This window comes from Meles meles, chromosome 10 (assembly GCF_922984935.1).
Source record: "Meles meles chromosome 10, mMelMel3.1 paternal haplotype, whole genome shotgun sequence".
NCBI classification, from domain to species: Eukaryota; Metazoa; Chordata; class Mammalia; order Carnivora; family Mustelidae; genus Meles; species Meles meles.
The window spans coordinates 14,917,313-14,935,084 of NC_060075.1; the positions used below are offsets into that span (position 1 = coordinate 14,917,313).

At 37.4% G+C, this 17,772-nt stretch overlaps 1 protein-coding gene and 1 pseudogene across 3 annotated transcripts in view; one reads left to right on the forward strand and one right to left on the reverse strand.

The window, feature by feature from the left end:
• UBN2 (ubinuclein 2) overlaps positions 1–17,772 on the reverse strand; it is a 79,095-nt gene that overhangs the window by 35,299 nt on the left and 26,024 nt on the right. For all 3 annotated transcript variants that reach the window (XM_046020284.1, XM_046020283.1, XM_046020285.1), the window contains exons 3-7: positions 16,785–16,886; positions 12,714–12,851; positions 11,566–11,669; positions 8,641–9,130; positions 2,895–2,965 (exon numbers count right to left, since the gene is read on the reverse strand). In XM_046020284.1, coding sequence (XP_045876240.1) covers positions 2,895–2,965; positions 8,641–9,130; positions 11,566–11,669; positions 12,714–12,851; positions 16,785–16,886 — 905 coding nt within the window. The remainder of the gene's footprint in view (positions 1–2,894; positions 2,966–8,640; positions 9,131–11,565; positions 11,670–12,713; positions 12,852–16,784; positions 16,887–17,772) is intronic.
• Positions 10,782–11,228, forward strand: LOC123951576 (annotated as a pseudogene).

Sequence of the window (17,772 nt, forward strand, 5' to 3'; positions counted from 1 at the left end):
GGTTTTGTGAGTAACCCACAAACGGGTATGTGAAACCCACTTTTATATCTGTCTTTATAAGGCTCTCACTTGCCTCTGAAGAAACCTCCAAGAAACGCAACATAGGAATCCTTAGCTCAAGCAATGGTCAACTTTATAAACAAGATTCTTCTGGCTCAGGAATACTTAGTCTTATCTGTATTTTCACACAGAATTCTAGTAACAGTCATTTCCCCATAGTTGATGTATGACAATCTTCCTATCCTATCAACCCTCGTTTTATTTTATTATTATTTTTTTAAGTAAGCTCTACACCCAATGTGGGACCTGAACTCATGACACTGAGATCCAAAGTCATATGCTCTACAAACTGAGCCAACCAGGCACCCTTCTCCCTCTTTTTAAAAAACAGAATATAGGGCCTCCTGGGTGACTCAGTTGATTGTCTGCCTTTGGCTCAGGTCATGATCTCGGGATCCTGGGCTACAGCCCCATGTCAGGCTCCCTGCTCAGTGGGAGGGAGCCTCTGTCCTCCCACCCCCACTCATGCCTTGTCTCTCAAATAAATATACAAAGTCTTAAAAAGAAACCCGGAATATATATCTCATTCAATCAGTTTAAAAACACTAGCAAAAGAAAAGCCGACTAACTCCAAGTGAATTCTGGAACCTACTTAATTTCCTGAATTATTCCTCTAGTGTTCCATATATCTTACCAACACTGTCCACATAAGAGAACCACTGAAAACCAGTAACTGAAGACTTAGGGAGCAGTAACCTAAAAACAAAATCCAAAACAGTTCTTATTTTATAGCAAGAATTCAAAAGCCTGTTGATTGATAATACACAAGAGGGATGTAAATTCCTCCTAACCCTAAACAACTTTAGAGTATCTGTTGAACACAACTCAGGTTGGATTGGGATCACAGGCAAAGAGTATCAAGACTTTATTAGCAATGTATGCTTGAGATAAAGGAGGAAACAGGGAAAGAGATTAAGCTGGCAAGTTGTATATTTGCTGATGCAAGTCAAAATCAATTAGGCAAAAAGAGAAAGTGTTCCTATTCCAACAAATTCACCCCTTTCTGCCCAGCATAATGAAGCAGTAGTGAGGCAGAGCCAATACACCTGGATAATTTCATAAGAAATTACTACCCAAAATAATCATGTACCATGTGCTCTCAGTCGAGAGAAACAGGGATGTTTGTTTAGGAAAGTGGAAACGGAGGCCAGGGGCATAAATAAGTGATTAAAATGGAAAACATTAAACTGAACACTACAGCTTTAGAGTACTGGAGGCACACTCTGTGAAATAAAAAATAGACGGGCTCTAACAAAACTCGAGGATTTAAGATAGACATAGGGAAGATTAAGGGAAGTCTGCTGGGGGCAGGGGGATGCCTGGCTGGCTCAGAAGAACATCCAACTCATGATCCCAGGGTCATGAGTCCAAGCCTCACACTGGGCATGGAGCCTACTTTAAAATAAAGTAAATTTTAAAATAAAAACAGTTTTTAGAGGGCAGGAGGGGCAACTGGCTATTTCAGTCAGTAGAGCAGGTGACTCTTGATTTGAGGGTCATGAGTTCCACACTCTTGCTGGGTGTGGAGATTACTTAAAAAAAAAAAAAAGAAGAAGAAGAGGAAGAAGAAAAAGAAAAAGAAAGAAGCCTGTTAGTGGAATGCTGATATTCTTCTGCTTATCTGAGATGTTATGTCCCAAGGATGGTCCTTTCTTTCTCTCAGGGGAGAAAAGTCAGTCCCTCTTATAGAAAAGTAAAATAAAAAAGCACTGTCTTAATCATAGGAAAGGACCTGATCCAGTAAACTTAGGGCTCTCCCGGTAGAAAGAAAAAGCAGCCAGTCAGATTCCTGATTAGGCAATCTGGGACAGCTCTGGTGAGTAACGGTTACACTGCTTATTGAATCTGGGTGTAAAAGGAGCTGGCGCAGGCAGGAAACATTTGCCTTGCTTCCAGGCAGACAGAATCAATCTGAAAATCTCTGGCTAAAATAAAGAAAAGGAAGAAGAAATTCCTCTGTCACCAAACCAGTAGCATACTAGGTTATATGTTTCATGTGTCCGGAGGGGACCAAAAAGATTTTTTCAGTACTATGGAGAAAGAAAGATTGCACTTAATGCAAACAATAATCAAGGGGGAGAGGGAAAAAACAAACAAAAAAGAAAACAGTTATCAAAGCAAACCAATTCATCATTCTTTGTGTCTTATGAGAAACTACCTCCAACATACATTTAAAAGACAGGACTCAACACACAGTATCGGAAACACTGCTTGTTTCTTCGTATATAATACTACCGAACCACCAAGAGCAGACACACATTATTTTCACGTGAGAGGAGTAAAATCTGCTGCTTTTTCCAGTTCTGCCTGCAGCCAATTATACACTCCACTTCTAAAACCAATGGTTAAAATTTAAAAGCCAATAGATTTACAAGGACAGCTCAGGGGACCACAATCTTAGAACCTGCAGCCTCCTTAGCACCAAACACCAGGTAAGAGGAAAACCTGTCACTAATTTAAATACAATCTGTATCCTATTTCAGCCTTCAGCCTCCCCTTTCCATTCTTCCTTTTGTTTTCTCCACAACCAGAATTTCTTCATTAAACCATACTTTCCATTTGGCTATAAATGTCTGTATGAATTAATTTTGCTAGATGCCAATGTAATTATTCTTCTCAAGTCTGAATGAAAATAGAAGGAAAATTATACCAAATTTAATAAGAATACTCAGAGCTGTTCCAGAAAGACATTTCATACAAAGTAACAACAACAAAAAAAATTTAAATCTAAAGTAATATTCAACCTGTAAAGCTGTAACCAACTGTATGTTTAAATGAATTCTTAAAGTATAAATAACTTTTAGGCTTTTTAATTAAAGAAGAGAATTACTTACTCCAGAAGAATATTATTCATATCCTGTGTAAAGAATTTTTTCCTTCCTTCTTCATCAAAAAGTTTGGCAGCCTAGAGAAACATAAGATTGTCAATATCGCTTTTTTTAAAAAAAATATTTTACTTATTTATTTGACAGAGAGAGTGTGCACATACAAGCAAGGGGAGTGACAGGCAGAGGGAAAGCTGGAGACCACTGTGGGGCTCAATCCCAACACCCTGAGATCATGACCTGAGCCAAAGGCAGACCTTTAAGGGACTGAGCCACTCAGGCGTCCTACCAATCACTTTCAATAAACACATTGTTTCCGTATTTATTTACTAAAGGATAAGCTTCTTGAGGGTGGGGCTACTGTGATTTTCTTCACTTTGTATCCTCCATACCCAGCTTAGTACAGGCATGAGTAGGAAATTAGAGTGTAACAAATTTAGCATATATGCCAATATTTCCTATTACCTCTGTATTTAATTTTTCTTAATCCTAACTAAATTAACAAAATTATACACACAAGACTTCTTAGTGCTTTGGGTATCTTGTGACTTGACCATCCACAGGTTTATTAATTATTGCTGTGATCTCCAGGATACCAACAAGCAGATGTCTCACTTTCTATTGAGTGTCTACAAAGTATCTACCTGATACTCTACACGTTATATTCATTACCATGTTTAAACCTCATAACAGCCAATGACATTGGCATGACTGCCCCCACTTACAAACAAGGAAGCTAAATCTGTCAGAGGTTACATGACATGCCCCCAAATCACACTACTAGTAAGTGGTGGATCCGGGACTCAGACACAAGCTTTCTGACTTCGATTGCACAACACTGTCACCCTGTACAAAGACACCTGGCTTCCTGCAGCCTGTTTAGGTTCCACCTAATTACTTATAACCAAAAAAACGTAGGCAAGGTAATTATCAGGGGATAAGCAAAAATTAATACAATGAGATTAATTTCATCATTATGTTTGTCACCTCAACCAGGTGACCAGAAACCAAGTTATCAGCAAACCCCACCAGAAGGAAAATACACTAGGAAAATCACAAACGATGTAGTTGAGGTCCATGAGGTATAAAACACCAAGAAGCCTGATCTAATAATCTGAGCAAGCCATATGCTGACTCAGCCATCCCACTAAGTTACTTGACTTTACATGCAATAAGTAAAAGAAAATTTCTAAGATGTGCTTCAGTACTTCTTAGCATGAAAACTGGGTATGTGTAGGGGGTGGAAATATATGAAAGGCACAGGGAAACTAAACTCCAAGAAAAATAATAAAAATAATAAAAAGTCAAGAGGTTGAACAGTGGAAGAATATTACAAAGAAAAGAGCCACAAGAAGCAATTCCTTCTCACACAGACATACGCATTTAAGCTAAGGATTGACTTCTCACCACCATTCTCATATTTCAAATAAAACATAAAGAGAAGTCATAGATACCAGTAAGTGAAATCAAACTTCTTACTGATGATTTCCTACCAAGGAGTCAGGGAGCACCTGTATTAACCCTGGCAGGGCTATTAAGAGAGGGAGAAAGAGAAATACATTCTGGTATATAAGATATGACAAAGCTTTTACAAGACTGTAACACACTCATTACTAATCAATTTCGCTTAGTAAGTAAAAATGAATGGCATATAACATAGCAGACAGAATGCCTACAATGGAACTCCACAGTCCTGCCTTTATTTTTTTTTATTATTATTTTTTTAATATTTTATTTGACAGAGAAAATCACAACCAGGCAGGCAGAGAGAGAGGAGGAAGCAGGCTCCCCGCGGAGCAGCGAGCCCGATGTGGGGCCCGATCCCAGGACCCTGGGATCATGATCCGAGCCGAAGGCAGAGGCTTTAATCCACTGAGCCACCCAGGCGCCCCCAGTCCTGCCTTTAAATGCTGACCTTAAATCATGGCTCAGCCATTTAAAAATTATGTGGCCTTGGGCAAATCACTTCACCTTTGAACCTTAGTTTCCTCATCTATTAAATGGGAGATCACTACCTACTTCACCTGACTGTTGGAGGACCAGACTACACAGTAGGTAAAGCACACTAAACCCAATCAGGGTACTGTCCCCCGAATGGTAAATGCAATGTGAGACACAGAACACTGCATTCAATACAGAGTATATATATATATATATACATATATATATATTTTATATATATATAATATATATAAAATATATATATATTTATATATATTTAAAGACTGTATTTGTTCATTTGAGAGAGAGACAGAGAGAGCACAAGCAGAGGGAAAGGCAGAGAGGGAGGGAGAGGGAGAGGGAGTTGCAGGCTCCCCACTGAGCTGGAAGCCTGATATAGGACTCAATCCCAGGACCTGGAGATCATAACCTGAGCCGAAGGTAGAGGTTTAATCAACTGAGCCACCCAGGCACCCCAAGAGCTATTATTCTTAATAATATCTTGCAAAATGTGGATCACATCACTAACACTTTTAAAAACCTATAAGAAACTAAAGAAAGAGATAGGCAACATGGGAAAGCAAGAACCATATGCTTTGGAGTTAGGTGAACCCTTGTGGTGAAAATCTGGCTCCACAACTTACTAGTTGCATAGATGGGACCAAGCTATTTAACCTACCTCAAGTTTCTTAACAAAAGGAAATAATACCTCTATTTCCTATGCAGAGTAGCTGAGAAGATTAAATAAAAACCTGCTTACTACTGAATCTATAGATCTATTTTCAAAAAATAAGCACAGAAAATAGCAAAACAATGAAAACAAAAGAGATGAGTAACAGCATAAAAAAGAAAATGACAAAGATCAATTATATAATTATAACAACTATAAAAAAATAAAATAATTCGTTAAAAGAGAAAGGACTCAGATGAGGCCAATAAAGAAATTAAACACTGTCTATAAGAAAAAGAGCTAAAATAAAATCAAAGAGGTTGAAGGTAAATGATGAGAAAAACTACCATGTAGAAATAAAGAGAAAAGAGTCTACAGCAAGTCAGACAAAACTAAATTCAAGGTAAAACGCAGTAACAGCACAAAAAGTCACCTTCAAATGATAATCATCACAAAGATCTAGCCATTAAAAATTTTATGGGTCAAACTACACAGCATGAAAATAAAGCAAAAATGATGGTAAACACAATTTATAACCTAAGAAATATTGGCAACGAGATATTTTAACACACTTCTCTAAATTCCATACTAAAGAAATGTAAGGGCCTATTTAGCCAGAGCAGCTCCATCCTGCCCCTGCCCCCACCCCCTTCAGGGAACTTACTTAAAAACAAGTTCTGCATGGGGGGTTAGGGGGATAGGAGAAGAATAAATGAAACAAGATGGGATTGGGAGGGAGACAAACCATAAATGACTCTTAATCTCACAAAACAAACTGGGGGTTGCTGGGGGGAGGTGGGATTGGGAGAGGGGGAGGGGGCTATGGACATTGGGGAGGGTATGTGCTATCGTGAGTGCTGTGAAGTGTGTAAACCTGGCGATTCACAGACCTGTACCCCTGGGGATAAAAATACATTATATGTTTATTAAAAAAAAAAAATTGGAAGGGGAGGCGAACCATAAGAGACTATGGACTCTGAAAAACAACCTGAGGGTTTTGAAGGGTCAGGGGTGGGAGGTTGGGGTAACAGGTGGTGGGTAATGGGGAGGGCACGTTTTGCATGGAGCACTGGGTGTTGTGCAAAAACAATGAATACTGTTACGCTGAAAAAATAAATAAAATGGAAAAAAAAAAACCAAGTTCTGGAAACCAGTCCCAGGTAACAAAGCCCAAATACAAGCATAGGTCAGGCCAGGTGGAGGTACCCAATCGGTGGGGGCGCATACTGTCTCCCTAGCTACAAAGGAGTATAAGCCCCGCCCTTTGGGTGCCCTTTGGGCACCAACTCTGACCAAGGTGATAGGCTGGTTCAAATTATCTATTATAGGTAAACTGTGTCACTTATGTGTGACCTAGCAGGACTGTGCAGTTTTCTGTGTTACAATCTCATTGGTCACCTGTGCGTGGCCAGGCCCAACCACATGGCCTTTGCCCTTAAAAGCTAGTCTGCAAAGAAGAGAGAGGTCGCCTCTTTGCAAGAGATGGCCCTGGCCAGTCAGTTTGTTTCTCGATGCTTGGCACGAAATAAAGCTTTGCTTGACCTTCGCTTTATCACTCTCGCTCCTTTGACCATGGACCCAACATGAAATACATTAAAATAAGTTAAAAATAGAGGTGAGCCAAAATTAAGTCACAACTTCAGAAGAAATGCTAAAGAATAAAAAATTTGGAAAAAAATAATAGAATTACTAAATAAAATTTGTAGGCCAGTTACTAGAAAAATTAGATAAATCTAATATTCCCATAATCAGGTATTTAAATTTCAGGAAAAGTTATGAAAAATAAATACAATATAAAGATGATTAGTAACTTTTAAAATGTGACTTAAGTTGGGTTACTACAATCCCATGAGAAAGAAGCAAGCTGTATAGTCCATACATTACCATCCCATTATTTTTTATAATACTATAACATTTGCAAATGAATGGATTAAAATCCAGAAAAATAAATGATTTAATAGTGGTTATTTCCGCTGGGAGTGGGGAATGTCAGATTATGGGGGATCTTTCCCTATGTATGAAAATACATTTAATACCGTGCATTTTACTTTTGTAGTCAAGAAAAAAATGAGGACTAAAATATGGCATGGGTTCAAAAAAAGATGCTAAAGTAATCAAGAAGGGCCTTTTAACCTAGGTTTGGCATGTTATATTATTTTTAATATTTTATTTATTTGAGAGCAAGCAAGCGAGCATAAGCAGGGGGAGGGACAGAGGGAAAGGGAGAAGCAGACTTTCTGCTGAGCAGGAAGCCTGCTGTGGGGATTGATCCCAGAAACCTGAGCTGAAGGCAAACCGCTTAATCAACTGGGCCACCCAGGACGCCACTGGCATGTTATTTTAAGTCAAAATACTATCTCCCTGAGATTAAATGAAGTGTGATGACACCTATCTGGGTCTGCAGCTAGTTAAACAAAGATTATGAATCCAAGGCAATCTAGAGAGGTAGCTAATGTGACATGCTGAAGTCCAGCCCTCAAGTTTGGCCCAATGGGAACACAATGCATGCTTACTAAATGTGATTAGCTGGAAAAATCAATTAAAAAATAACTAGATGTTGATAGCTTGGACCAAGTTCAGGTATGCTTTTGTAATGTTACTATTTGCTCCTCCCTTCCCTCTATTGTCTTTATGTGACTTTTTTTTTTTTACAATAAAAATTGTTATTTATGAAAGCTATGCTGAAAAACATTTATAAGATAAGGGGCACCTGGGTGGCTCAGTCCTTTAAGTGTCCGACTCTTGATTTCAGCTCAGGTCATGATCCCAGGGTACTGGGATCAAGACACACTTCAGGCTCTGGGGTCAGTGGGGAGTCTGTTTGAGGATTCTCTCCCTCTTCCTCTGCTCCTTCCCCCTCACACTCACTTCTGCAAGCATCCTCTCGCTCTTTCTAAAATAAATATTTTTAAAAATTTATAAGATGAAATAAAATAATGAAACAGTCACCCATATATGTTGCTGTAACTATTCCTACTTCAAATCTAAGGTCTATGCATACAGCCAATGCCTCAAAGGAAATATAGAAAATCATAAGTTGTTTATATGGGTGCTGGGATTGTGGGTTATTACTTTGGTCTTATAGAAAGCATTTATTGTTAAGTTTATGTGGCAAATAAGAAACAAGGGAATTATTACACTTACTACACGGAGGTCGTCAATGCGTTTTTCAAGAAGAGTAGGTAGACCCTCTGGGAGTGTAGGCACCACCTTGGGCATAACCTGAGAGGCATAGGTTGGCTGGGTGGTGTTTCCATTCTCTCCCCCTGACTCGGAGAGGGGGCTACCATCAGAAGCAGCATCCAGTAATCTGTCAAAGTCGAAATCATCTAGCATCTCTAGGGCATTTTCAGCTTCCTGAAACAGTTCATGTTCGTTTGTGCCAACAAAAATAGGGAGGTCCGGATCAGCACTGTTCAGATTTAAGTCCGAGACGTCATTTCCCAATGCTACAGCAGTGGAGGGGGCTTTATTCAGAGAGGAGGTTGTTAAGTTCACTGGGACTTTGGGGTTAGGCTCCTTCTTTAATGCATCCTTCTCTTTCTGAAATTTTCGTATCATGGCAGCTAGAGAAAGAGAATCTTTATAACGTTTCTTCTTTTTTTCAGACTTGTGGGAATTTAGAGCCACAACTCTGTGAAGAAAAAAGTCATCCATTAGGCTATGTATAATTTTAAAGTTGAAAGCCCCAAGTAAATAAGCAGGCATAGATCATCAAAACAATTATTTGATACGTAGGAGAGCAAATTTCTTATTAAATTATCCTTTTATCACAGCACCTTTCTCATCATCTGGATGGACTGTCACTGAGGAAAGGTTGACAGGTAAATGGTCATCAGAGTGAAGAAAATGAATGGACTAAAGTTAACAGAAAAAAACAAAACAGAATGTAGCTCAGGTTTATTAGAGAATATGAAGTTAAACTTACTACTGTTTTTGGAATGTTCACATTCTTAAGCACTTCTATAAAGTGGTTGCCTAAGAAATAAACCAAGTAAAGAAATGCACTTTCGCTGAAAACAGAGTTGCCTTACAACCAGAGAAGCTCACACAAGTACAACTTTCAAACTGATACTCCAGGTGGTTTGTGCTACAAGCTGCCAAAGAAATGCAAAATCTTTCTAGACCCGATTCTATCTGTTGTTACCTTCTGATCACTTTCACTTTCCATTCTGGGAACAGCCATGTGAGGCAATTATATACGTGTAATTTTCTGTGACAATGTTCTCCCTATGGAAACCATGGGGAAAAGGTGGTTCCTGTTTAGTTACCACTCTCTCTAGAAATCTTTCCTACATTCTATGGCTTATATGCTTCTGTATGCACTACAGAATCAAAAAGATGATTTGTATCTGCAAGGCAAGCCCATGTTTCATTTATTGTTACATACTCCAAATACATATACTCCAAATAAAAATACAACAATACCTGGTATACAACAGGTACTTAACAAATATTTGCTGCATGAATAAGTTATGAATTTGAGAAAATGACAAATTCAATAAAAGGCATTATAGACTTTGTTCCCAAAGAAGTTTACTTGTAAGTAATGACCTTTTAATATATTCACTAGTAATCTATATGTTTTTCCTTAATTACTTAATGACTCCAAGGTCACTAAAATCTCATGTTTACATACCTCCCTACATCAATCTTTTGAATACAAATAGGCCGAAATGCAGATGCACCTCCCCTGGTAAGGAGGGGAAGAAAATCCAGCCTCTCGTAGTTTCTGTCCCTTAGTTCTCCAAAAAAAGTAATAGAGAAGCAAGAGCAAATGGTAATTTTATGAATGCATAAACATTTTATTCTTATGACTTTAGTCTTTTGAGAAATTCTACTTGATTTTTAGGGATAATATCATTACCTCAAATTATAAGCATGAAGAGCTAAACAAATGCCTTTTGAAATAGTAAAACGAATATAAATTGTTCACACAAAGACTACTGCCAATCCTCAATCCCCAGGCAACTAATAAGCTTAGTTTTAGCACGGGAAGTTCAAAACAATTGTTTAAGGCTTATACCATCTTTTCAAACTGATTCTTTTTTTTTTTTTAAAGCTTTTATTTATTTATTTGAAAGACAGAAATTACAAGTAGGCGGAGAGGCAGGCAGAGAGAGAGAGGAGGAAGCAGGCTCCCTGCTGAGCAGAGAGCTCGATGCGGGGCTCGATCCCAGGACCCTGGGATCATGACCTGAGCCGAAGGCAGAGGCTTTAACCCACTGAGCCACCCGGGTGCCCCCCCAAACTGATTCTTGTTGGTAAAAAGTTGTAATGAGCAAAATACTTAATAAATGAATTTGTAAATCTGATTTAAAGCACCGTGAGTCTCTAAAATGATAAACCCTTCTACTTATCAATCAATAAATATTAATTAATTAAAATCGAAGATGACAGATTGAATATTGAGTGTCGTGAGAGGTCCGACTGCTGTCAGACATGGCCCACAGACATGGGCAGGAACATGGCCATAGTAAACTGGAACTTCCAGATTATAAACAATGGAAGACAGAAGGAAGGAACATCATTAGAAACTATCCAGGAGAAGCTGGCTGCACGGACCCATGGGGCCGCAATAAAGCTTGGAGATACACCGTGCTTTTGCAAACAATGTTTCCTTTGTTGGTGTATTATTAAAAGAATTCAAATGGGGATTTGCTGCATTTGTGGTAGCTGTAGGAGCTGAATATTACCTGGAGTCCAAGAATAAAGATAAGAAGCATCACTGAAGATAATACCTGGAAATATCTCAAAGGCTTCTTAAATCTCTTATAAAAATAAGATTTCTTCAACATACTTGTCTGTGTGTTTCCCCTTAAAGAATACTACTAAGATTTAGTAAAGAATACATGTGCAAAAACCCCCAAAACCTAAGATGAGAAAACTTTCTACTAATACTTAACACCAAATACATATAAATATTATTAAATATAAGTTAACAGTCATTGACATTTATAAATAGAGTATTAAATTAGACCCAGCAAAGCTGAATGAATTAATGCTAAATATATCTTTCTAAAAGGGCAGCTGGTCGTCTATGACCCTATGATGTTTAATTTTACGTACCCCAATTGTTTGGGTACTTTTTTCCTTGGCTTCTTCTCCTTTTCCCCTTCCTCTTTCCGCTTCCGCTTCTTCATTTCAATGTCATCTTCTTTTATTTTGGGAATCTGCAAATGATAGAAGAATGTATCACTTATCTGAGTATCACTGCTTTACTCTTTGATGGTACCAATATAGCATCCAGGGCAATTTTCTCTCAAAGTTCAGTGTACATTAGGAGTGCTTGTAATAAATGCAGATTCTTGGAGTATATGAGCACTGCATGCTTTGTTTGTTTGTTTTTATTTGACAGACAGAGATCACAAGTAGGCAGAGAGGCAGGCAGACAGAGAGGGGGAGAAGCAGGCTCCCCGCTGAGCAGAGAGACCGAGCGGTACTCGATCCCAGGACTCTGGGATCATGACCTGAGCCAAAGGCAGCGGCTTAACCCACTGAGCCACCCAGGCGCCCCGCACTGCATGGTTTTAACAAACATTCTGGTACAAGTAAGTCCTTTGATCACACTTCAAGAAACACTTAACTAGGGGCGCCTGGGTGGCTCAGTGGGTTAAAGCCTTTGCCTTCGGTTCAGGTCATGATCCCAGGGTCCTGGGATCGAGCCCCACATTGAGCTCTCTGCTCGGCAGGGAGCCTGCTTCCTCCTCTCTCTCTCTCACTCTGTCTGCCTCTCTGCCTACTTGTGATCTCTGTCAAATAAATAAATAAAATCTTTAAAAACAAACAAAAAAACACTTAACTAAGGACACTCTTCATTTCCTAAAACAATGTATACATTCCATACAATTAGCTTTATAAAATACAACTTAGGAAAGGTAATAGCTTTTCACCATTTCTTTTTTTCTTTTTTTTTGTTTTTCTTTTCATCATTTCTATACCAAGTCTTAACTTATCCTAAAAACTTACTCTTACCCCCCAAACAGCAGATTATAAGACCCACATATGGAGAGAGAAGTTTTAAAAGAATACAATTCTCCTATGATGTAAGTATCAATTTCCCCTTATCTACATAATTTTACCTTAAAGCATGTAAACAACTACAGATTCATTAAACAATGGTTAGCATTTTATTTTTCCTTATGTTCACAAGTAAATTAAAAAGTACACCCTATTAAATGAACACTCATTACTACTGCAATGCTGGATAAACTTACTTTGGGTGGCTTGTGCTTCTGGTTGTCTGTAATATCTTCTTCTTCAGTATCTGAAGCTTGGCGAAACTGCAGTGTGCCAGTGTTGATGTAAAAGCCTCCATATTTTGTTGTTAGAGAAGCAGGAACTAACTCATCATACTGTATTCAAAAAAAAAAAAAAAAGGTCTGAGATACATCCTATTATTAATTCTATAAATATATCAAAGAATCAATCACTATGTCAGCACCTTCGTTAAATCCTAACTACAAAACTGAATGCAATAAGGATGTTTGTGGCATAAATTGAGAAGAAGTTAGTATCTGAGATAAAAATGAGCCTGGATTACTCAGTATTTATAAATAATGGAAATTCTGGAATAACAACACAAATTCTATCATCTGCTGAGAAAAATTTAAAGATCATTACTATTTTTTTTTTAAGATTTTTATTTATTTATTTGACAGAGAGAGAGATCACAAGTCGGCAGAGAGGCAGGCAGAGAGAGAGGGGGGAAGCAGGCTCCCTGCTGAGCAGAGAGCCCGACGCAGGGCTCGATCCCAGGACCCTGAGATCATGACCTGAGCCAAAGGCAGAGGCTTAACCCACTGAGCCACCCAGGCACCCTACTTATGTATTTTTTTAGTGAGCTCTACACCCAAAATGGGGCTCAAACTCACAACCCAGAGATTAAGGGTCACATGCTCTATCTACCAGCCGAGCCAGCCAGGCACCCCAAGAACAAATGATTGTGATGAGAAATTCAAATAAGTTAAAACAGATGATTAAACGTTCAGGCAAAGAATAAATTTCATTTCCCAACATATCAGCATATAATTTTATTCACAAGAAGATTATAAAGAATAACAAAGTTACTTCTTGTGTCTTAGCTCTAAACTATTAGGTGGAAATTTTTTAAAACAAAAATAGCAGAGTATGTGTTTAAAAAAGAAGCAGAAAACTAACTGTCCAGTTCATTAAGCATACATTGTAAAGAGCCAGGTATTTGGCTAGAGCAAGAGATGCAAATTAACTAAATTAGACTGAAGGTTTGACCTAAAATATCACTTAAGCTGATGTCCTCTAAGCTTGGATTTTAAAGTTTATCACTTCTCACCTGATCAAAATGGACAAAAGCAAACATTAAATGAAGATCAATCTTCACCAAATAATGGCTGAGAAAAAAAGGAACTACTTATCTAACAGAGCTACATACCTGCTACCTGAGGTCCCCAAAGCTCTACTTACAAGCTCTTCATATTTTGTTATTTTTAAGAAAGTCAGATTTTTAAGGAGAATCCTTTGACATGGACAAGGGATATAGAGCATGTACTAGTTACTCTAAGAATATTAAGGCTAAGTACAAAAATTTTGCTTTTAACTTGTATCCTTTTCAATTAAATAGTGAATAGAAAAAGAAAGAATTTCCAGTTTAATCACATTGAATCGAAGAGAAATGAAGCAGGGGGAAAAGAAGGAATGAATTGCTTTCTTGTTGCTTCATTTGATGGGCTACTATAAAGATCTACGGGTAAAACCTTCAGAAAGAGTCCAGTACTATCTGTAAGCAAAAAAGTGATGTGAAGAATGGAGAATTAAAAGTGAAATGACTCTGTAGTAATTATTTTCTGGAAATGTGTAATTGCGACAAACACATCTGTACTTTTCGCTTACAGTGCTTTATAATTTACAATGCTTCTTCATATAAATTATTTCACTTGGTCCTCCTGATACCTTAGAGGCAAAAAAAGACAAGTATTATTCCCATTTTATAAGTGAAAACCAAATTTAGAGGTTAAGAACCTTGCCAGAATAATTTTTTAAAGCTTATAGTAGAGGCTCTGGCTGTATTTCAAACTATCCACCACACCAAGCAGCTTTTCTGACAGGAAACACATTCATCACTACATTAAAGGGCAACATGGTGTTGTCCGTATCTGTATGCTGCAGTGTTTCACCAAGCTTCCCCTATCGGAACACTCTTCAGGAGAACAAGCTCTTTATGCATATTTAATTTAGCCCTTTAAGTAGAATGCGTTAAGAGGCAATGGAATACTGAACTTGAAAATCAAAAGGCCTGGATTTAGATCCTTTGGCAATGAAAGGCAATTGTGACCCAGAGGAAATCATTTAACATCAATACTTTGGGGTTGTGTAACAGTGACAACATTACTTACTTCAGAAAGTCTAGTGAAATTTAAAAGAAACAACCTAAATAAAAGTGTTATTCGTGCCTGGTATTATAATTTATTAAATAATCAAGAAAAACATTTTCTTTCAGTCTTTACAGAATCTGGCAATATCAGTGAGACTAAAAATGATCTTCAAAAACATTTATTTTTGGTATTTATAGCAGTAAGTAGTGCATGATTCTGATGATTAATTAGAACCAGATTATTTTAACTCTCTATCAAATAATTACAAACAGTGAAAGCTTACTGGTAATACAATCAATGAAAAGAACAGAAAATCATTTGGTTGGATTATAATTGTCTGTCTGAATTATCTCATAAAAAGAACCCAATAATCTGTTAAACATAACAATACAAAATTATTTGGCAAGTCAATAAACAGGCTGTATTCGAATTCAATTTCCTCTTACAAAACAGGAAACTACCTCATCCTCTAAATGTCAACAATTAATTCTAAAATTTTTAAGCAACTTAAACCTACAAACTTTGTCCTTATTTATTAAAGCAGTAGCTTTCAAATTTTCTTCACCACTACCCAAGAGGAAAATACACATCAAAACCCAGTGCATGCACACACACATATACACATTAAAAAACTCACATCATCTACTATGATTTGCTATGATAGCTCCTATTCTAGTCTACTTCATTTTCATTAAAAATACTGGCCACACTCTCTATAAATTGATACATAATCCAATTATGGGTTGCAAAAGTCAGTCTGAAAAAACACTTTATTCAAATATTCTGACCATAGCAGGAAAAACTGGGTAATGCTAAAAGATCTGCTTAGAAATCTTTAGAAACCCAGTCAAGTCTAGAATCTAGGAATTTTGACTTGTGTTTCATATCAAGGTCAAGACTCTTAAAAACATTCCATCCTTTAACCTACACAAAAGTTTGTCAACTTTTCTGGTAACAAGACTTCCCCACCCCAAAGAGCATTGTCAGTATTTTACTCCTAAAGACCAGGCTGTCTGGTATGGTAAACCAGTTTATGTCAGGACACTAAAATAACTCAGGAATATGATAGGGTACCCATGATGCCTCTTGCTGCAAGTTCTACCTATCACTTTCCTACCACAGAATGCCTTGTATTCATCTGTATAACCAAGCAGTGTAGTCACAGGAAAAAGAAATACTAATTTGTGGGTAGTACTATAATGCTTACCCTCGTGTCACTTTCTGTATATTCTAAGAAATCACTGTACAATGCAGAGGATACCATAAGTCCAGGGTTTAGATTATTCTAGTGCATTGAGAAGAATGTAAGAACATATGCCTTACCTACTCCCAAACACAGTATGTCTACTTTCACTTGCTATGTGATCAATGGACTGCTACAGTCCTTAAATGCTTTCCTTAATTCCTCTTCATTTTGTAAGAGAAAGAGGACTCCAGGGGAAAAGCTGTAGGGCTTGATCAAAACAGACAGCAATAAAGGCTGGCATTGAATCATCACCAGTGCAGAAAGGGTTGGCAGCAGCAACAAAATTGAAGTACATTTTAAAGATGTCTGCCAGATTAACTTCAACCTAGTAGCTCCAATCTTCAAGTTCCTATGGTTCTTATCCAAAAGTCATTTGAAAATACACCTGCCCAAGTTTGGGAATATCAATAAAAATTCAAGATGTAAACACCCTCGATCAATAAATCCCACTACTAGAAATTTATCCCATACGTGTATTTGCACTCTCTAATTAATCTTACATATTTACTCAAGTACACAAAGATAAACGTACACAGATGCTCAACTGTTTGTAAGCACATAAAAGTGGAAACAATTTAGATGGACATCAACAAAGGACTGGTTAGTAAAAACAAATACTGAACTATTTTAGTAACTTTATCCTTGACTTCTATCCCAAAGAATTGCTGCTATATTAAAGATACATTACTCACAGCCTCTGAGTTATCAATAAATGGATCTGTCTCATCATAGCCAAAGCCTATATCAATTAAATCTTGAAGCCGATCCTTCCGGTGTTTACGGGGTTTCCCACCCTGCAAAAAACAGATATGTCAGACTGATATCAGTATTCATGATGTTTCCATAAACTTAAAAAAATAACTGTCAGAAGAATTCCAAATAATTTCTGTAGATAATCCCCCTCTCCAAGAGGTTGAATTTAATTCCCCCCACACTCTGAATGTTAAATTGTACTTGGGGACTTGCTCTCAAAGAGTAGAGTATGAAAGGGAGGGGAAAAAGTAACTTTATAATGAAAAACCTGGCCAATATGACCTTGGCCAGGTAATCAAGAGCAACAACATCACGATAAATCGTGTTGATAGCCATGTACCCTTGGTACATTGTGATAAAAATGGCACCTTTGTGGTCTTCTCACAAAAGCCTAAATGCCCAGTTAACCACGAGAAAACATCATACAAATTAACCATAAAAAAAACAACAGGCAAACTAAACTGAACATTGCACAAATAACTGACCAGTATTCCTCAAAGCTTATAAGGATAATTAAAAACAAGGAGAAAAGGTGCCTCGTTAGTGCAGTAGGTAGCGCGTCAGTCTCATAAAAACAAGGAGAAAGTGATTAAAACTGAATGTGATACAGTATTCTGAATGAGATTCAGTACCTAAAAAGGGCATTAGGGGTAAACCAGTAAAATCTAAATAAAACATGGAGTTTAATTAATTGTAATATAACAATGTTGGTTTGTTAGTGTAACAAATCTACTATACAAACCTAAGATATCATGGGAGAGAGTGGGTGAGAAATATATGGGAAGTCTCTGTATAATCTTGGTAACTCTTCTGTACAAACTATTCATAAATTTTTTTAAACTCCCAGAATTATACACATTAGACATAAAAGAAAATGAAACATGAGTACATGTATATACATGAGTATATATATACTCATGAAACACG